General features: G+C 42.6%; 1 protein-coding gene across 4 annotated transcripts in view; it reads left to right on the forward strand.

Moving 5' to 3' along the window:
- The first annotated feature begins 6,076 nt into the window (after positions 1–6,076).
- Ylpm1 (YLP motif containing 1) overlaps positions 6,077–21,803 on the forward strand; it is a 67,642-nt gene continuing 51,915 nt past the window's right edge. For 2 of the 4 annotated variants that reach the window (XM_036206462.1, XM_036206463.1), the window contains exon 1: positions 6,078–7,135. In XM_036206462.1, coding sequence (XP_036062355.1) covers positions 6,266–7,135 — 870 coding nt within the window. In that variant the 5' untranslated portion in view covers positions 6,078–6,265. Of the gene's footprint in view, positions 7,136–21,803 lie in introns of all 4 variants that reach the window. The other 2 variants (XM_036206464.1, XM_036206465.1) reach the window with 2 other exon arrangements.

Here is a 21,803-nt window from a genome sequence, read left to right on the forward strand (position 1 = left end):
ACAACATGAGGAACTGTATTGAAGGGTCGAATCATTAGGAAGGTTGAGAACCACTGTTTTATTCAGCCTGAGATCCCTGCCCATAGGGTGGTACAACCCTCCTATAAAGTGGGTCCTTCACACCTCAATTAACCTAATTTAGAAACAGAACTAATCCCAAGATGACAAGACTAACCATCACAAACACAAAAATACATGAACCATAAGCACATAAACTGTTAAGTACTTCACCTTAAAGTATTTTTCTAAACTGAACTACCTAGGTAACTGACTTACCCAAAGTAGAAATCAAATATTTAGCTGAGCATGATAGCATACATCTACAACCCCAGAACTTGAGAGGCAGATCAGGAAGATCAGAAGTTCAGGGTCATCATTGACTACATAGTAAGTTCCAGGCCAGATTGGGGTACATGAATCCTTGTCTCAACAAATAAAATGAAGGGGCAGGGTGACTCCCTCATCACTGTTTGTGTCAGCCAGCATTCTCCACAGACAGAATAAATAGGAGATAAATTTTGTGTGTGTATAATATGAAAGGAGATTGTTGGCTTCCAGTGGCATACCATCATTCTGTGTTGTCTCAGGTATCTTCATATGGCCGTGTTAGTGTAAGAACTCCTGTCAGAGTAGATTAGGTGCTCCCTCTTCTTCAGTTTGACCTCATCTGTAACTGTCCTATTTCCAAATATGGCCACATCTTGGGGTACAAAAGTTAGGACTTCAATATGTCCTAACAGCAAAATTCAACCATCTCAAATGTAATTATCATGGATATCTGCTCTTGATCTTAGTGAGAAAACTAAACTTTTTACCACTCAGACTGTGGTCTGCTATAGATTTTTTATTGTGTTTGTTATGGTTTTGAATTTTGGAGACACGTTCTCATTAGGTTAGACTCCCAAGGGCTGGGATTACAAAGATGTGTTACCACACCAGCATCTATTCATTTTTTATATACTCTATTAGCTGAAAGAGTCTCTATTTCTTGTTTAGTGTATTGTCATTCTGTTGCTGTGATAAATCCTAAAAAATAAATCAATTTAGCCAGGCCTTTAATCCCTTTAATCCCAGCACAGCATTCAGAAGGCAGAGGCAGACAGATCTCTGAGTTCCATGCCTGCCTGGTCTACAGAGTGAGTTCAAAGACAGCGTAGGGCTGTTATAACACAGAGAAACCCTGTCTTGAAAAATCAGATAAGTAAATAAACTTACAGAGAGTAATGTAATCAGACTTTCTCTGTCCTACTACCTAGCTCCCAAATAACCATATGGAGACATTATTAATTAAGAAATCTTGGCCAATAGGTTAGGCTTGTTTCTAGCTAGCTCTTATAACTTAAATTAACCCATTTCTATTAATTTATGTGCTGCCCCAGGTTCATTTGTCTCATCTACATACTGTCCATCCTGCTTCCCTGCTTCCTCTGCATCTAGCTGGTGACTCTGCCTTCTTCCCAGAGTTCTCCATACCCTAAAAGTCCTGCCTAGCTATTGGCCATTTAGCTTTTGGTTAAACCAGTTCCAGTGATATACAGCCACACACTGTAAGGAATACTCCACAACAGAGTTACTTTGACTCAGTTTCAGAGGTTCCATCCCATGGTCACAGGGCCCTGCTGCTTTGGGTCTGTGGTGGCACAGTATGTTGGGAGTATGAAGCAAAGAAGGCCTGCCTGTTCTCTTGTGGCAGCCTGGGTTCGGTCCTCAGCTCCAGAAAAAGAAACAAAAAACAACAACAACAAAAAAAACTATTGGGATCTAAGCATTCACCTCTCTGCTTCTTCACTACTCCCTCATGTTCCTGCTTTCCTGCTACAATGCAGTTTATATAGACTACACCCAGAAAGCATGGAGCAACAGAAAGCCTCCCTTCCCTAAATCACCTTGGTCACAACAGTGAGAACAGCCATTACATTCAGGCGACTGAGAACTTGCTCTTGAAGGGGAAAGTGAGACCCTGGAGCTTCCTTTATCTTTGCTTCTTGGCTGCCACAAGAGAACAGGCCTTCTTTGCTACATACTACCACTGGGCTAAATCCCCAACCCCTCCAATAATTTTTTTAAAATTTAATTTTTGGTCTTTTGAGACAGGGTTTCTCTGTACAGCTCTGGCTGTCCTGGAACTCCCTCTGTAGACCAGGCTGACCTCGAACTCACAGACGTCCGCCTGCCTCTACCTTCCGAGTGCTGAGATTACAGGTGTAGGCCACCACTGCCCAGCTTCCAGATGTTTTCTTTAGTCAGGCACATAGCCTGTGGAAGGATGCCACTTAGGCTGTACCTTTTCACTTGTTAGGCCTTTCTGGAAACATCTGACAGACGTGCTTAGAGTTGACTTCTAGGCAATTCTAAATCCTGGCAAGTTGACAGCCGAAAGTCACCATCAAAGTTCCACCACTTCCCAATGGCCCACAAGATGATGGCTAAGTCATGTTTAACATCAAAAATTCATAACCTGAGCTATTTAAAAAAACATGAAAATTTAATCTTAAATTTATTGAAGTCTTCTGCATCTAAGACGGCAATTGTATGATTTTTCTCCTTTATAAACTATAGTAAATTGCACTTTTTATATTTTTTAAAGAAAATAAAATACAATTAATGGGTTGGGGATTTAGCTTAGTGGTAGAGCGCTTGCCTAGCAAGCGCAAGGCCCTAGGTTCGATCCTCAGCTCAAAAAAAAAAAAAAAAGAAAAAAGAAAAAGAAAAAATACAATTACTGGGATTTTTGAGTTTGGTAGTGGTCTGGTTCTTATTTCATTTTTTAACCATTGTACAAAAGCCAGCCATGGTGACACACAGTTTTTTTTAAAGAATTTATTTGTTTTTATTTTATGTGCATTAGTGTATGCATGTCTGTGTGAGGATGTCGGGTACCCTAAACTGGAGTTACAGACAGTTGTGAGCAGAACACTGTATACATAATAAATAAATCTTTTTTGTTTTGTTTTGTTTTTTTTTTGTGGAGCTGAGGGTCGAACCCAGAGCCTTGCGCTTGCTAGGCAAGCGCTCTACCACTGAGCTAAATCCCCAACCCCATAAATAAACCTTAAAAAAAAAAAAAAAGCTAGCATACTGAGCAAGGAATGTTTTTATTCTTTATAGGAGTTACTCTTTTACACTGCCAGCTATCAGGAGTCTGTCTGCCTTTTGGAGCGATTTCTTCCACCAAGTCATCAGCAGTAACATGTTCTATACTTTTTTTCTTTAGTTATCTCCTCAATGGAACTGCCACATTCATTAATTTGGTTCTTTAACTCTTTGGGCGGTCTTTTCCCTCCAGCTTCTCTTTACTTCTGCAGCTCTCCTCTGCATTTCCTTTGTTCATCTTTTTAAACGCCCTCTGCCTGCCTGCATTTAAACCAAGAGTACCTTAGGTACCTAAGCACCCAGAAAGCTACAGCATGAAGTCTCATGGCAAGATCTGGCCACCTTGTCATCATCCATGTTCTGTGTTGTTTTGTTTTTCTCCCGTTTTTTGCTTTCTTGGCAGGATCTTGTTACATAACACAGGCTGAGCTGGAGAATACTTTGTAGGCCACACGCAGATTGGAACTCATCTGCCTCAGCCTACTGAATGCTGTGATGATAGAAATAAGCTGCCAAGTCCAACCATTCCATTTTTGTTATTGTTCTTTTTGAAGCAGGGTCTTATGTAGCTCATGGAAGTCACTATGTATTGGAGGATGACCTTGGATTTCTGATCCTCCAGCTTCAACTTCCAGACTACTGGGAAGGGATTACAGTTGTATGCCAGTTTTATGTGATGCTGAGGAACAGAACCCAGGATTTCATGCATGGTAGACAAGCACTCTACCAATAGAGCGTAAGACAAGCTGTTGTGCAGCAGTTTCCTCCCAGATGGAAACAATCTCTCAGGAAGCTCTTTCAGACAGAATGTAAACAACACAAAAGAGCTTCAGGAAGTCCCTCAAACTGACCAGATTAACTAGGCTCCTCCTTCCCAGAGGGCCACTCTCAGGCAAGCTCAGCCACAAAAAAGTCAAGATAAGCAGTCTGATAGAAGCCCAAACCAGCCAAGCTGTCAGGAAGAGGTGTAGAACCAAGTGTGGGCGGTTGACACTCTCCATGTTGAGCAGTTTGCAGGCTGTGCAGTATGCTCCAGGTTTTCCAGCTTTTGTGAGCTGTTCTTCCCCATGCTGGAGTGAGCTTTGCTAATGTAGTGGTCTTTGAATTATTTGTGCTCCTGAAACTCCTCTCCCATATTTCTTTTCTTTTCTTTCTTTCTTTCTTTCTCTCTCTCTCCCTCCCTCCCTCCCTCCTTTCGTCTCTCTCTCTCTCTCTCTCTCTCTCTCTCTTTTTTCTCTTTTTCTTTTTCTTCTGAGATAGGGTTTCTCTGTATAGTTTTGGAGCCTGTCCTGGATCTTGCTCTGTAGACCAGACTAGCCTCAAACTCACAGAGATCCACCTACCTCTGCCTCCCGAATGCTGGGATTAAAGGCATGTGCCACCCCCAACGGCCTCTTCTCCCATATATCTTTAAGTAACCACAATTAAACTCATTGTTTCATTGGACTTTGGTGTTATACACACTTTGGTCTGTTGAAGGCTTCCTCTCTGGGCTGAGTAGACCTAAATTGTATCTCCCCAGGAAAATTCAAACAGCACATGGCTATTTCTTGAGCTGGGACAAATGTGATTGGGTTGTGAAAATTAATTATGGTTTATACTCACAGCATGCAACTTTATGTATTTCTATGCTACTTCAATAAAATGTTAAACTAAATTCCTAGCCCCCCACCTACCTCCCACATTCACCTGAGACAGCTAAAAATCTGCTAGAAAGCAAGCAAGATCACACATGTGCTGATACACTTAAAATTAGGTGTGGTTTTTCCTTAGTCAGAATTCATTGTACCACCTCTAATTTTTTTTTTTTTCCTGAGACAGGGTTTCTCTGTGTAGTTTTGCCTGTCCAGGATCTCGCTCTGTAGACCAGGCTGGCCTTGAACTCACAGAGATCCTCCTGGCTCTGCCTCCTGAGTGCCGGGATTAAAGGCGTGCACCACCACTGCTCGGTCCACCTCTAATCTTTAGCAATCACCAAACCAAAGGAATTTTAATATCTTGTTGCTAAGGTTTTAGAAGATTAGCTTTTAAGTTACCTTTCCCTGGCTTTGCCTTAGGTTTGAGGATTCTCCAGCAAGAAATTTTTACCTGTTAAAAAGATTCAATCTAGGTCAGGGTGTGGTGGTGCTCGCTTTAAATCCCAGCACTCAGGAGGCAGGGGTGGGCATATGTCTGAGTTGAAGGCCAGCCTGATCTACAGAGTGAGTTCCAGGGCAGCCAGGGCTACACAGAAAACCCTGTCTAGAAAAAAAAAAAAAAAAAATTAATCTAAGCCGTGTGTGATGTCACAGGCCTTTTATCCCCACACTCAGGAGGCAGAGGCAGGCAGATCTCTGTGAGTTCGAAGCCAACCTGGCCTACCAAGTGAGTTCCTTGTCTCGAAAAACTAAACATTTAAAAAAAAAAAAAATTCCATCCAAACAATTCCACTTCTTTTATTTTACTCTGCCTATAGATGTTACCTGAAGGAAAGAATCAGGTCACATTCTTCCTTCAGAATCCATTTCCATTCTTCATACCACTGTTCCTAGTCGGACTGTGGGTTGACTGAAATCAATTTATCTTGGAAGAAGTGTCACTTTTACAAAATTTCCTCTTTCTTTACTCAGGATTACTGTAAGCCTCTCCGTTATTTCAAGTTTAATTTTATTCTCAGGTATGATTCTGCAGTTTCCTTCAGATAATTTCTAGACTTTTTTCTAACTGGAAGTTTTATTCCTTCTTGTTTTATGGTCTTGTTGCTAATGTGAATGGAGTCTTACCTCCCCCCGACCCCATTCAAAACTGAGCCCGAAGGGCGATAGGATCTCTACCACTGCTTTTGGCTGGGGACTCTATGGTTTCTCGCTTCTATGACAACGTTCTATTCCCGCCTACATTTTCCGAACCTGAAGGAAGGCGGCAACAGCGAGTAGCGGCGGACAGGTCCCCTCTATCTGGCCTTTGTTCTCCTCTCGGTGCTACTGCGCAGGCGTAGTCGCCTCAGTACGGTCCCCGCCTTCCCGACCGCGGGCCTAGCGCGGTAGCGCCGGCGCACTGGCGCGCTCCGTTCACACGCTCCGCGGCCTGCAGGCGCCGCGAGTTCCGGCTGTCCCCGTCACCGCCGCTGCTCCTGGAGGTCGGTTGCGACGAGTAACGGCGCCGGGACGAGCTCCGCGCCTTCGTTTCCGATATGTACCCGAATTGGGGACGGTATGGCGGGAACAGCCACTATCCGCCGCCGCCGGTCCCGCCACCGCCGCCGGTGGCGCTTCCTGAGGCCTCGCCGGGGCCCGGGTACTCCAGTTCGACGGCCCCCGCGGCCCCTTCCTCTTCGGGCTTCATGAGCTTCCGAGAGCAGCACTTGGCGCAGCTCCAGCAGCTGCAGCAGATGCACCAGGAACAAATGCAGTGCGTGCTCCAACCCCACCACCTGCCTCCGCCTCCGATGCCACCTCCGCCGGTGATGCCGGGGGGCGGCTACGGAGACTGGCAGCCGCCCCCGCCGCCGATGCCCCCGCCACCTGGGCCAGCCATCAGCTATCAGAAGCAGCAGCAGTACAAACACCAGATACTCCACCACCAACGAGATGGACCTCCTGGTTTGGTTCCAATGGAGCTGGAGTCCCCTCCTGAATCTCCCCCTGTACCTCCAGGAGCCTATATGCCCCCGTCGCAGACGTACATGCCTCCACCTCAGCCACCACCCTCGTACTACCCTCCTTCCTCAGCTCAGCCCTACCTGCCTCCCGCTCAGCCGTCTCCTTCACAGTCCCCACCTTCCCAACCCTACCTAGCGCCCACCCCTTCTTATTCTTCCTCCTCTTCCTCCTCGCAATCTTATTTGAGCCATTCCCAGCCCTACTTACCCCCTTCTCAGGCATCTCCTTCCCGCTCCTCCCAGGGCCATTCCAAACCCCAACTACTGCCACCACCACCGTCCATCCCTACTGGGAATAAAACAACTGTCCAGCAAGAGCCTTTGGAGAGTGGGGCCAAGAACAAGAGTGCTGAACAGAAACAAGCTGCTCCTGAGCCAGATCCCTCTACAATGACTCCACAGGTAAGAAATCACCTCCGGAGTCGAACCTTCCACTTAGGAGGCTTGACTTGAGCAGGCCTCGGGGTTTAACCAGCTAGCACCCATCCTAATTCCAGCACACAACAACTGGCTCGTTCATACTGCAAAAGATTCCTTAAGAGTCGGGCCCGAAAGCGAGGCTCTTCATTAACTGTGGAGTACTAAAAGAACAGTAAAGATACTGCTAGACTCTTGAAGAGTGGTGGGTTGGCACTAGATTTCTCTCTCAGATGTATGCCTTGGTTTTCTTTGACCTGCGTTCTAGACTTACCGCAAAGAGCTTTGTTTTAAAATTGCTTTTGAAGCTGGGCGGTGGTGGTGCATGCCTTTGATCCCAGCACTCAGGTGGCAGAGGCAAGAGCATCTCTGTGAGTTCGAGACCAGCCTGGTCTACAGAGGGAGATGCAGGGAGGGCGCCAAAGCTACACAGAGAAACCCTGTCTTGAAAAACAAAACAAAACAGAAAAGGTTGATGTTTAAATGCATATAATTTATGACCAGTTAATTTCTTAGAACAAACAAAACGTGCAGAGGGGCCAGAGATAGCTGTCAGTTTCCAGAATCGAGTTTTCAGTACAAGAAAGATGCAAGTCTGTCTCGTCACGAGCATCCCAGCTGGTGTTGCAAGATCATGTGGACCACAGAGGTCTCTAGATACTTGATCCTTTGAGGATCATTTGGTATATTTTAGGAATTGATTCATACATTGCCAACTCTTAAAGATAATTCTAACCAATGGCTAGCTTGCTGCATTTTATTGTTGTTACCAGTCACCCCAAAACGATAGCCTTGAGATTTGGCTGAGGTTTAAAAAAAGTTTTGTGATAGCTGTTCCTTTGAGAGCCACGCCTCTAAGACAGCTCTTTAAGATGTGCTTTCCACAGAGCAGTCAGAGAGTGACAAAGTTGCAGGAGCAAGGGGGGAAGATGGAGGGAGCAGAAGCTGGGCATGGAACCGTGCCTACAGTCCAGTATTTGGGCGACAGAGTAAGAGGATGGAGAGCTTGAGGTCAGGCAGGGCTACACAGTGAGACCCTGTCTCAAAATAAATATGTGGGAATAGATCATCTGCTCTACCTGGAAAACACAGCAAGTACTCGTTACCATAAATTCACTAGGGAAAAAGAGTCTAGTGACGTGCAAGCTCAGGGTTATGTATAAGATTCCAAGAGATAAGTGCGCCTTGCTCTAACTTTATAGTGTTTGGTATTGAAGAGTACAAGCTCTGCCTGGGGGATGATGGGATAGTAGGAAGTGTGGTTTTACCGTCTTACATCAAGTGTGTACTAGTTCTCAGGTTTCTTCCACATTGCCCCCTTAGTGATAGAATTTCCACTTTCTTGCTAGATGCAGTGGCACAGATCTGTAATCCTAGTACTTGGGATATTGAGGCAGGAGGGTTGCAAGTTTGAGGCCAGCCTGGGCTACATGGCTTCTCTTTTTCCATCCATTCTGAGGTTTCCAGTGTTTTATAGTCAAACTCAGTTAATTCAAGCCAAACTATGACCTCAGTCTGACTTTTTCTGGCCATGTAGAGAAACAAATGGATTGTCTATTTGGCTTGTTGTTGTGCTTGGGATTGGACTCAATGCCTTGGGTATGCTTGTCAAGTGCTCTACCGTTCAACTACACGTCCAGCTCTGTGTGCATGTCAGACTTACCGTAAGTACTTACTGTGAACACTGACTTTGGCTTTCTGCCTCATCTGAAGTGAACTTCTGTCCATGCTGGGACATTCAGCACTTCTGATTCTTGTTGAGTGACAGGAAGTAATGGAAGGGCAAAGTTTGAGATCTGGGTGTAGACCAGGTCCAGAAGGGCCTTGCCTGTGGCTAGGGCTAGAACTCATTTGTTGAATGCTTGCTTAGCCTTCTTGAAGCCCTGGATTATATTCCTAGCACTGCATAAACTGAAATCCTAGCCTCAGGAGGGAAAGGCCAGGAGGATCAGGAGTTCAAGGCCATCCAGGCTACTTAGTAAGTTCAAAGCCATCCTGGGATGCAGGGAGTGGAGGTGTTTTGCATCTCCTTGGCTTTCTTAACTCTATGGAGTTTATCCCAATGCCCTTAACATCTCTCTTCCCTTTAAATTGAATACTTCCAAGGCACATCTCAAAATTCAGAGTCCCTATAAGCCATGTGATTTGATTCAGTCTTTCAGATTATAAGGCCTTTACTGTGTAGCCACATAGGCTTCCTCTGCAGCCACCTAGGACAGTGCCTTCCAATTTGTAGACCCACTATAAAGATTTGTTGACTAAAATTCAATAGTTATCATGCTGGGTGGTGATGCACGCTTTTAATCCCAGCACTCAGGAGGCAGAGTCAGGTGTATCTCTGAGTTCTAGGCCAGCCTGGTCTACACATGAGTTCTAGGATAGCCAAGGCTATGCAGAGAAACCCTCAAAAAGCCAAGTTGAGAGCGAGCGAGAGGGAGGGAGGGAGGGAGGGAGGGAGAGAGAGAGAGAGAGAGAAAGAGATAGATACTTGGTTTATTAGGTGATAAACATTGTATATGTTTCTGAATATTTTCCATTCATATTTTATTGTTGGAAAAATGCCTTTTTTGTTTGTTTGTTTGTTTGTTTTTTTCCGAGACAGGGTTTCTCTGTGTAGTTTTGGTGCCTGTCCTGGATCTTTGCTTTGTAGACCAGGCTGGCCTTGAACTCACAGAGATCTGCCTGCCTCTGCCTCCTGAGTGCTGGGATTAAAGGCGTGCGCCACCACTGCCTGGCATGTCATTAAATTTATTGCTATAGTATATGATGTGATTGTGGATCTGTCCATACCACAGTGTGCATATGGAGGTCAGTTTGGGGGAGTTAGTTGGAGTTCAAGGGATTTGAACTTAGGTCATTAGGATTGCTTGTCTTGTGCTTTTACCTGCTGCCCCTAAAATTTTGTTTTATGGTGAAAGATTTAAACATTAAGTAGAGAAAATATCATGAATACCCATCATTTAAATAGCTATTACAATTTTGATGTAGTCTTTAAAACATTTTAAAGTAAATCTTACATCTTATGCCATTTAATCATCATTTTTTCTTCATACTGAGATCAAGCCCTAAGGCCTTGTGCATACTAATTGAATATTCTACTGTAAAGCTACATCCTCATCTCCTGTGTTTCTACTTTTTTTTTTTTTTTTCTTTTTTTCGGTTGGTTGGTTTGTTGTTGTTTTGAGACAGGGTTTCTCTGTGTAACAGCCTTGGCTGCCCTTGGAACCTGCTTTGTAGACCAGACTGGCCTTGAACTCACAGAGCTCCAACTGTCTGCCTCAAGTGCTGGGATTAAAGGCATGCACCACCACTACCCAGCAAAAACATTTTTTATTATATTTTATTTATTTATTTATTGTGTATATGTGGCAGGGATGGAAGGGTGCGGGTATGCTGCTGTGTGCATGTGGAGATCAATGGACAAGCTGTGGGTGGCTGGCTCTTTCTTCAGTCCTCAAAAAACCAAAAAAAAAAAGGTCTTCAGTCTTGGCAGCAAGCACCTTTACCTGCTGAGCCACCTCTCTGGCCTCAGGTACTTAGCTTTAAAAAGAAAGAAAAGAAGGGGCAACCTTTCATTTCTTAAAAAATAAAATAGAGCCTCACTGTATAACCTTGACAGACATGGAACTTGCTATAAAGACTAGGCTGGTCTTCAACTTGCAGAGATCTGTCTGCCTCTGTTTATTTTAAAGGCATGCATCATCGTGCTGGGCCAAAACCATTTGTTTTTTGAAGCAGAGTTTCTCTGTGTAGCTTTGGAGCCTTTCCTGGATTTTGCTCTGTAGACCAGGCTGGCCTCGAACTCACAGAGATCCGCCTGCCTCTGCCTCCCAGGTGCTGGGATCAAAGGTGTGGCGCCCCCACTGCCTGGCCCAAGACCTTTTTTTAAGTTAAGCCCATAATAAAAGTGTAAGTCTTTTTATACCATCTAACACTTAGTCCCTTTAGATTTCCCTCTTTCATTCCAGCAGAATTCAAAGGAATTCCTTGTTAAACTTCTCCAAATTGTCTCAGTTATATTTTGTTGATTTGTTCAAATTAAGATCCAACATAGGATAAATAGAAGATTCTTACTGTATGGATTAGGGTTTCTCAGTCTCATTACTATAAACATTTGGGACCTTATAGTTGAGAGGTGTTTGTTTTCTGTTCATTGCAGGATGGTTACTAATGTCTCTAACAATGGCCCACTAGATGCCCGTAGTAGCCTCCCAGTTTTGAGAGCCAGAAATGGTCTTAGACATTTCAAGATACATCCCCATAAGTTCTAGAGGGAAGAGCCATCCTTCTTTGAGAGCCCCTGATCTAGACCAAGGTTTCCTATTTTTTACCATGTGCCCCTGAATTTGAGGAAAAATTTGTCATCCTCCAGAACATCCTACATTCTGCTTCTGCTTCTGTCTTATCAGGCCATTTTACTTGCTCTGAGTCTTCTATTTCCTTTTTTTTTAAAATTAGCTCCGAAACAGTAAGTAGACTGAAGTTCAAAATTGTTATTTGCCGAGTGTAGCACATAGGTGTTGTGTGATGTGTACTTGTACCCATCTCTAGGGCCTGGTTGTCCCACTGTTCTGATGCCGAGCCTGATCAGTGTTTAGGTGGGACAGTCTGGTCCCTCACTGAAGCTTCTGTCAGTCTAGCATCTAGTGTTTCATCTAGTGACTTACCCATTGATCCTCCCCTCATGAGTATTGTTTCACTGGAGTTTTCAGCCGTGGAATTTTAAGTTCCCTCTGCAGTTTCTTCCTAACTTAGTGTAGGGAATTATGTGAAGAAAACTTTCTCTTGTGAACTAGAGCTATTTGATTGGAAATACAATTAGTATAAGAACAAACACTTTGCTGTTTTCCCATTTATTTTCTAGATACCAGAATAAAGTGTTGACGATTTAATGGACTATTCTTTTTGAAGAATTAACTTTTCTGTGTTTAATAGGTTGACTAGTTGTGATGCATAGTAGTCTTCTTAATGAGTTGTGGTTTTATTTCTTTCATTCTCCAAATAACTCATATAAAGTGTTGAGATTGAGTATAGTTTATAGAAGTGTCATTTAATGTGAAATACTGTGCTTAGTACTCTACATAAAATAGTAAACAATATAGACATGGTACTTGGTGTCAGTGGGTTTATATTCAAATAAGTAAGGAGAAATACAGGGTGCCATGAGATTAGAACATATAAAATAACTAGACTATTCTATAAGAAACTAGAAAAGGTAAGGTTTAAAAGTTTTTATTGCCTGGCTGTAGAGGCATGCCTTTAATCCCAGCACTTGGGAGGCAGAGGCAGATACATCTCTGGGTTTGAGGCCAACCTGGTCTACAAAGTAATTTTCAGGACAGCCAGGGCTTCTCAGAGAAACCCTGTGTTGAAAAACCAAACCAAAAAAAAATTTTTTTTATTATTGGTGTTATTTTGATGTTTTTGAGACAGTGTCTCTTGTAGCCCAAGTTGGCCTTAAACTTGGTACATGGCCAAGAATGATCCTGAACTCTAGATCCTTCTATCTTCTTGAGAATTGGAATTACAGTCGTGTACTAACAAACATACATGCTATTGTATTCACAGTGCTTTGTACATGTTGGAAATGAAGAACAGATATCTTTTAAGTGACTGACTGTGTCTGGGAGCTCTAGCCTAGCTAAAGAGACCACCTTTATAAAGTAATATTTAATTAGGCCTGGTGGCATACCCCTTTCTCTAGTAATCAGGATGATCAGATTTCAAGGCTAGTTTCTGCAACAGAGAGAGCTTGAGGCCAGCTTGGGCTCCATGAGATCCTGTCTTTAAAAAAAAGGCATATAAATGAAATCTAAGAAGTAGGCAGGAACTATCCAGAAACAAGTTTAGTAAGCATTTCTGACAGCACAGGTTCAGAAGGCATGTACTAGATAGCGGGGAAACACTTGGAAGATTTTCTTTCAAAGACAGTGTTTAGCCATTGAGGGATTTTATATAGGCAAGTGTGATGCAGTGATTATTTTATTTTAGTGGTGCATAAATTTGCTAGGCAGGCACTGTACCACTGAGCTGCACCTCTCATCCTAGATTGGCATTTAGAACTTTTTAAAATTAATTTTTATTTTATGTGTACAGGTGTTTTGCCTGCGTGTGTATGTGTGCACCACCTGTATGATTGGCTCCTGTGGAGCCAGAAGAGGGCATCAGATTCCCTGTACCTGGAGTTATAGATGGTTGTAAGCCATTATGTGGGTGCTGGGAGCTGAACCTGGTTCCACTGCAAGAGCAGCCAGTGCTCTTAACCACTGAGTTATCTATCCCTCTAGCTCTGCCATTTTAAAAACAGATTTATTTTATTTTTATGTGTATGGGTGTTTTGTCTGCATGCCTGTGTACCACATGCACGCACAGCCTGCAGAGGCCGGAACTGGACGTCAGATTCTTTAGAACTGGAGTTAGCCGTAGTTGTTGGTCATCATGTGGGTGCTGACACCAAATCCAGTCCTCTGCAAGTGCAGCAAATGCTCTGAACTTTTGAGCCATCTCTCCAGCCCCTGCACTGGCATTTTTGAAAGCTTGCCCTGGTTTCAGTGTGGAGAGGGAAACTGAGGGACAAAAGAATGATTTAGGATAAATAATTGTTAAGTAATCCAGGCAAGAGATAATAATGGTTTGGATATGGATGATGTTAGTGGAGATGAAAAGAAGTAGAAAGACAGAAGCCATGTTTAGCTGCTAGAATCCATGCAGTTGGAGATTCCTTGAGTAGTCATAGTAGGGGACATCAAGGATTTGTGGGCTTAGGGGCGGGCTGCTGAGTGGTTAACAGTACCACTCACCTAAGTTATACTGATATTGTAAGATAGATAAATAGATAAGCTCCTCTGGGGAGTGTGAGTGTAGAGTAAGAATGGAGGTTAAAGAACATTTGTTGCTAACCTCAGAATCACACAATCCAGATAAGCAGTGGAGGAAAGACCAAAGGAGGTGGATAGAAAATCAAGACAGCAGTGCTGTAAATTGTGAAAGGACACACTTCCTGGAGCAGAGTGGCCAGATGTGTCAAGTACTGCCAAGAGGTCAAGCAAAATAACAGATCTTGAGTTTATCTTTTCCCTTACTGACATGTAGATTATTGTTGACCTTGGCAGGAGCAGTTTCATAGTGACTGAAGCCATATTGCATTGATTTGAGGAGTGATGGAAGGTGAGGATGGGGATGGTGAGTATAGACAATTCCTTCTAGAAGTTTTTAACTCCAGGGGAGCAAGAGAGAAAGAGGGTAGGAGCTGGAGAAAGTGGTGAAGTAAAGGAGCAGTCTCCTTTTTAGAAATGGGGACTAGATCCACCTGGTGACCTTAGTTCCAAAGGGAGACTGTGACCCTAATGATATTAAAAGTGGTCATTTTAAATCAATTTCAAAAGCAGATATCTGGTTGAATGTGCAGATTTTTCTCCCCTCATTTTAAGATCTACACAGACAATAGTCATTATTTCAGATGTGGTAATAATCTAGACAGAGATAGTAACTTTACAGTATTAGTCTTTGAAATGTTGCATACAGACACACTTTGTAACATATTCTTCCCTACAAAATCATTTAGTCCTTGGTTTTATTCCTGTGCCAGTAGCAGGTAGTCAGTAAGTGCTACCTGAATAAATTAGTGTCTTTATTAGTAACGACATTTGTGGCCAACAGTTCTAGAGTTCTTTGTCCCAGATCCCTTCACTCAGTCTCTTTGTGTTGAGTGGCGGTGGCGGTGGCGGTGGTGTGTGTGCACTTGTGTTCTTGTGCTGTGGAGGCCAGCGGTTGGGTGTCTTCTTCAGTTGTTGTCACAACATATCTGTATAGAGGCAGGATCTCTTACTGAACCCAGAGCTGTGGGTACTGGGAACTGAATCCAGGTCTTCTGGAAGAGGAACTAGTACTCTTCACCACTAGCACTCTCTCTAGCTCCCTCATCCTCCATTTGTTAGAGATTCTCCGTATAGACCTGTCTAAGCCTTGAACTGGCTATTGAGCTTGAACTTGTGTCTGTGTGTGTGTGCCTGGATATGGGCACATGTGCTGTGGTGCATGTGGAAGTTGAAAGACTTTAGTGGAGCCAGTTCTCTCCTTCTGTTATATGCAGGTTCCTGGGGTCAAACTTAAGTAACGAGGCTTTTGCTCAGCAAGCACCTTCACCCTATTTACTGTCTAATGACCTTGAACTTCATATCCTTCTGCCTCCTCTTCCTGAGTGCCACGATCATAGGCATGTACCCTCTTGGTCTACCTTCTTGGTTTTATTCCATGCTGGAAATAGAACTTAATACATACTTGGCAAGCAAATACTCTATCAACTGATGAGCTGCATTAAAAAATCCTGAATTTGTTTTGTTTTTCTTTTATCTTTTTTTTTTTTTTTTTTTTTTTTTTTTTCAGTAACTGAGGACCGAACCCAGGGCCTTGTGCTTGCTAGGCCAAGTGCTCTACCACTGAGTTAAATCCCCAACCCCCTGAATTTGTTTTTTTTTTTTTTTTCTTTTGTTTTGTTTTAAAGATTTATTTATTTATTTATTATGTACACAGAAGAGGGCGCCAGGTCTCATTACAGATGGTTGTGAGCCACCATGTGGTTGTTGGGAATTGAACTCAGGACCTCTGGAAGAACAGTCAGTGCTCTTAACCTCAGAGCCATCTCTCCAGCCCAGTATTTTCTTAAATAGAGGAAACTGACTTTTCTTTTCTTTCTCTTGTTTTTCTGAAATAAGGATTCATGTAGCTTATGCTGGTATTGAACTTACTGTGTAGTAAAGATGACCTTGAACTCCTAATCCTCTGGTCTCTGTCTCCCAAGTGCATTTGTTACCATGCCTGGCTGAAAATGATTTAATAGTACAGTATTGCTGAGTTGTTTTGTTTGTTTGTTTGTTTGTTTGTTTGTTTATTTGTTTTTCAAGACAGTTTTTCTGTGTAACAGCTGTGGCTTGTCCTAGTACTCTGGAACTCACAGAGATACACCTGCCTCTGCCTGCTGAATGCTGGCATTAAAGGCATGCGCCACCACGCCTGACTTATTAGTTAGTTTTATTTTATTTTTTTATTAGTAGTAGTATTTTTGAGACAGGGTCTCACTATGTAGCTTTGGCTGGCCTGGAATGGGGTATGCAAATCAGAGTGGCCTGGATCTCACTGCCTGCCTTTGTCTTCCAAACTCTGGGATTAAAAGTGTGTGCCACCACACTTTTTTTAAATGTTGAATAGTAAAAATAATCCTGTTCTGGGAGGCTTACATGAATGATAAGAGCCAAAATAGAGTTAGTGAGATAGGATTTATTCTTGCCAATAAATTAGAAAAGTTTCAGGTCAAATGTGGCTTATGGCAGTCAGTATCTCAGTATCACTTACTGATATCCCATCATGTGCTCTAGCACTTTGCTGGTTAGAAGACTAGATATAAATAGTAGATTTGGACATGGCACATGCCTTTAATCCAAGCACTTGGGAAACAGAGGCAGACAGATCTTTGTGAGTTCAAGGCTAGCCAGATCTATGTAGTGAGTTCTAGGCCAATCAAAGCCACACAGTGAGACCCTGTCTCAAAAGAAAAACAAAACAAGACAAAAAAAATAAATACCTTTTCCCCAAGAAAATTATACTGTGTGAGTGAACAGATAACAAATCAGTCTAGTGGGGGGGAGTATATATTATATATAACATCTCTTTGCATATAGAAAATTGGGAGACATTATACAATAAGATATTAACAATATAGGAACTATTGTTCTCCTAAGATAATTGGATTAGAAAGTGAGCATGTAGCCAGGCATAGTGGTGCACACCTTTAATCCTACCACTGGGAAGCAGAAGCTGGTAGATCTCTTTCTCTGTTGAGTTCCAAGATAGCTAGGGCTATGTAGGTAGAGACCCTGTCTCAAAAAAAAAAAAAAAAAAAAAAAGGAAAGTGAGCATGTAAAATTAACCCATTGACACAGAGAACAAAAGTTTATTAGAAAAAGAAAAAAATTATCTGATAGCTGTGGTAGCACACACCTTTAATTGTAGTTCTCAGAAAACAGAGACAGATGAATCTCTGAGGTCAAAGCCTCAGGAAGTTCCAGTACAGCCAGGGTTGCATAGTGAGCTCTGTCTCAGAACAACCAAAAAAGAAAAAATAAAGTACTCTGGTTCAATCTAGAGAAATAAAGCTCAAAATTATAACAATAGATTGTATTAGGTTTTATAAGTTGAAATTGGATCTGAATCTTTCTGTATATTGCTGGCAGTCCTGGAACTCACTTTGTCCACGAAGCTGGTCTCACACTCAGGCCGCCTTCTGCCTCCTGAGGGCTGAGATTAAAATTAATTGAGGGCATTGTTTGTTTGTTTGTTTTCAAGACAAGGTTTCTCTGTGTAGCCCTGGCTGTCCTGGAACTCACTCTGTAGCCCAGGCTGGCCTCATTCACAGAGATCTTCCTGCCTCTGCCTCCCAAGTGCTGGAATTAAAAGCCTGTGGTAACACCACCACCACCACCACCACCACCACCACCGAAGGTTGGGTTGGGTTTTTTTCCCCTCTGAGACCACAGAGAGGCCTGGAACGTCACATGTAGACCTGAATCCATAAGTCTCAGTGTACCACAGAGAGGCTGGAACTTCACATGTAGACTTGACTCCCCTCAAACTCACAGATCTTTCTGCCTCTGACTCCTAGATGCTGGAATTAAAGGCATGCACCACCACACTCTGCTAGATTGGGTTTCGATCCTGTGTGCATATAAATATTTTAAAAATGTTTATGATTTTTTTTGAGACATGGTCTTTCTGTATATTGCTGGCAGTCCTGGAACTCACATTGTACATGAAGCTGGTCTCACACTCAGACCTTCTCCTGAGGGCTGAGATTAAAAGTGTGGCCACCATCCTGGCTCTTGATTCTACAGTTTTGTGACAAAATTTTAAATCAACATTACCTATCATTTTTATTCTTTTGTTGGTAGGCAGATTGTGCCTTTTTTTGGTTTTTTGAGACAGGATTTCTCTGTAGCTTTTGGAGCCTGTCCTGGACTAGCTCTGTAGACCAGGCTGGCCTTGAACTAACAGACATCCACCTGCCTCTGCCTCCTGAGTGCTGGATTAAAGGCGTGTGCCACAACCGCCTGGTGTGCCTTTTTTTTGAAACAGGGTTTTACCATGTAACTCTGGCTTGCTTGATATTCAACATCTCTTTCATAAAAATCTTTCTTAAAATAATAGGGCAACCGGGCAGTGGTGGTGCACGCCTTTAATCCCAGCACTCGGGAGGCAGAGGCAGGTGGATCTCTGTGAGTTCGAGGCCAGCCTGGTCTACAGAGCAAGATCCAGGAAAGGTGCAAAGCTACACAGAGAAACCCTGTCTCGAAACCCCCCTCCCCCCAAAAAAAAAATAACAGGGCAAAATATGTACTAATGTTAATCATAAAAGTATACAGGGTAGTTGTTTAGTGAATTTCAGATTATGAAATTTTTTGTTTTGTTTTGTTTTTTCGAGACAGGGTTTCTCTGTGTAGCTTTGCACCTTTCCTGGAACTCACTTGGTAGCCCAGGCTGGCCTCAAACTCACAAAGATCCGCCTGGCTCTGCCTCCCGAGTGCTGGGATTAAAGGCGTGAGCCACCACCGCCCGGCTCAAAAAAAAACTTTTTGAGACAGAGTCCAAAAAGAGTCCCATGTATCCCAAGCTGGCCTCCACCAAACTGTGTAGGTGAGGATGACTTTGGGCTCCTGTCTTCCTGTTATCTAGAGTGCTGACATTACAGTTTTGTACCTTCACACACAGTGTGCTGTCATGACAACTTCTGAGTTTCCTTAGGTAGCCTTGTAACCAGGGGGATTATATAAAGATTTTCATTTGAGTAGTCACTTTTTAAAAGTTAATTTTAATTAATTAGTTCAAGTCACCACAAACACTGAATTAATGAATATTGAACTTTGGTTGTGAGGAAAATACAGATGAATCTGAGCTTCTGATCATATTTTCCTCAGCATATAACCATGTATATGTGTTTTCTCTTTAAAGACACTTTATTTTGTATATATTGTTGATTCATTAGCTTCAGCTCTTGGTAAACAGTAATGCTTACTTGAATGAAATTTATGGAACATAGATTTTCTTCCTAAGGGCAATCACAGCTTTCTTAGGAATGCTGGACAGCACTTCCATATTATGACTGGGAAGCTTTGTGTTTTTATTTATTTATTTATGTTTGATGGTTGGTTGGTTTTTTTGAGACAGGGTCTCACTGTAGACCAGGCTGGGCTGGTCCACCTGCCAACACTCCTGAGTTAATGGGGGGGGGGGGGGCATTTTAAATGGAAAAATAACTAACAAAAATTTGTTGGAATTTATGCTACTAACTATACTGTGAAAAAGACCTATAGCCAGAAGGCAGAATACCACCTCGTTCTACCTCAGCTGGGAATACATCTGTCAGGCCACTCGGATTTTTCATTGTTACTCACCTGTTTATAAATGACTGGGAAAGCTTATTAGGTATTATTATTATTGGAGTTGGAGAAAATTTTAGCAGATCAGCAAATTCACATATACAGAATCTACAAATACCGAGAATTGGGGTTTTTGTTTGTTTGTTTTGTTTTTTGGTTTTTTGTTTTCTCTATTTCTGTGTCTATGTGCATGCATGCAGAGGCACATAGAAGCAAAGGATTGATACTGGGATTTTTTTTGAGACAGGGTCTTTAACTGAACCTGGAGCTGGAAATTTTCATTACACTGATGTGCCAGTAAGCTTCCAGAGATCCTCCTGTCTATGCCTTCCAGCATTAAGGTCTGTAGACCAGCACTACTATGCCTGCATTTTTTTTGTGGGTTCCAGGAATCCAAACTCAGGTCTTCATTTTGGATAGCAAACATTTTACACACTAAACTATCACCCCATCCCCTTCTCTCCTTGTTTGTGTTTTGTTAGATAGGCTGGCCTCATACTCACTGAGTATTTGCCTCTACCCTATGAAATTTTGGGATTACAAGTGTAGTCTACCATGCCCATCTATTTTCTAACTTTTTTCTCTTTGCTGAAGTTCTTATTGTACTTTAAAAGAATGAGAGATGAGGGCAAAGAGCCTTCTGTGAGGCTGGAGTTCAGATCCCCAGCACCATGGAAAAGCCAGATATTGGTGCTGTTGCCCATACTTTAGTGATGGACAGTGGAGGCAGGTGGATACCTGAGTTCAGATCCCCAGCACCATGGAAAAGCTAGACATAGGTGCTCTTGCCCATAATTTTAGTGATGGACAGTGGAGGCAGGTGGATACCTGAGTTCAGATCCCCAGCACCATGGAAAAGCCAGACGTTGGTGTTCTTGCCCATAACTTTAGTGATGGACAGTGAAGGCAGGTGGATACCTGAGTTCAGATCCCCATCACCCGTGGAAAAGCCAGGTGTTTTTGCTCTTGCCCATAACTTTAGTGATGGACAGTGGAGGCAGGTGGATATCTGGCCAACCAGTTTAGTGGAAAAAAATAAAAGATGAGCTGGGTATGGTGTTCCATATCTTTAATCCCAGCACTCAGGAGGCAGAGGCAGGTGAATTCTGTGAGTTTGTGGTCAGCCTGGTCTTCAGAGCAAGTTCCAGGACAACTAGGGCTATTACACATAGAAACTCTGTCTTAAAAACCAAAAAATAAACAAACAAACAAGTAAATAAAATAAAAGAATACTCTCTTCTAAAAAATTAAATTACAGTATAATTTGGACAATAAATCAGAAACTTTGAAATAAATAAAAAGTTTAAAAATCATTTTCATGTTTAGCATATATCTGAGCAAGGATAGACTGGTGATACAATGTGTTTAAAAGAAATAGGTATTTGGAGAAGAGTAAAGACTAAAATGGCGTGGTTTTTATTTAAGTAGAAGATTCCTGTGAGTAAATCCCAGCAAACTAAAGGCAGATTACAAACAAGTAGCTGTGCATACTGACAGATGCCCGTTCTTTTCAAGACAGGGTCTTGACTCTGGTTCTAGCTAGCCCCAAACTCACAGACACCAGCCTGACAGAAACTCTGGTTCCTGGGATTTAAGGTGTATGCCACTATACCCAGCCTTAGAAGGACTGGGCGGTTTTGTGTTGTTTTGTTTGTTTGTTTTGTTTTTTGTTTTTGTTTTTTTGTTTTGTTTTGTTTTTAATAATGTATTTTTATTTTATGTGCATTGGTATTTTGCCTACATATATGTCTGTGTGATGGTCTCAGATCTTGGAATTACAGACAGTTGTTAGCTGCCATATGGATGCTGGGAACTGAACCCTGGTCCTCTGGAAGAGCAGTCAGTGCTCTTAACCACTGAGCCATTTCTCCAGCCCCTTGCTTTGTTTTTAATTGTTTTAGATTTATTTATTTTATTTGATGTGTATCAGTCGTTTGCCTGGATGTATGTGTACCATGTGTGTGCCTGGTGCAAAGGGAGGTCAGAATAGGGCATTAGATCCCCTGAAGCTGGAGTTAGAGACAGTTGTGAGCCACCATGTGGGTGCTGGCAACTAAACCCAGTCCTCATAATTGCTCAAGCCTCCAGAAAAATGTTTTTTCTTGTTGCCGTTTTTAAATATGTGTTAGCTAGGTGTACTAGCTAGCCTGTAATCTCAGCTGCTCAGGAGACTGTGGCTGGGGTGGGAATGTCATGAGTTCCAGAGCTGCTGGAGCTACAGCCAA

Source organism: Onychomys torridus, chromosome 14, assembly GCF_903995425.1.
Source record: "Onychomys torridus chromosome 14, mOncTor1.1, whole genome shotgun sequence".
NCBI lineage: Eukaryota > Metazoa > Chordata > Mammalia > Rodentia > Cricetidae > Onychomys > Onychomys torridus.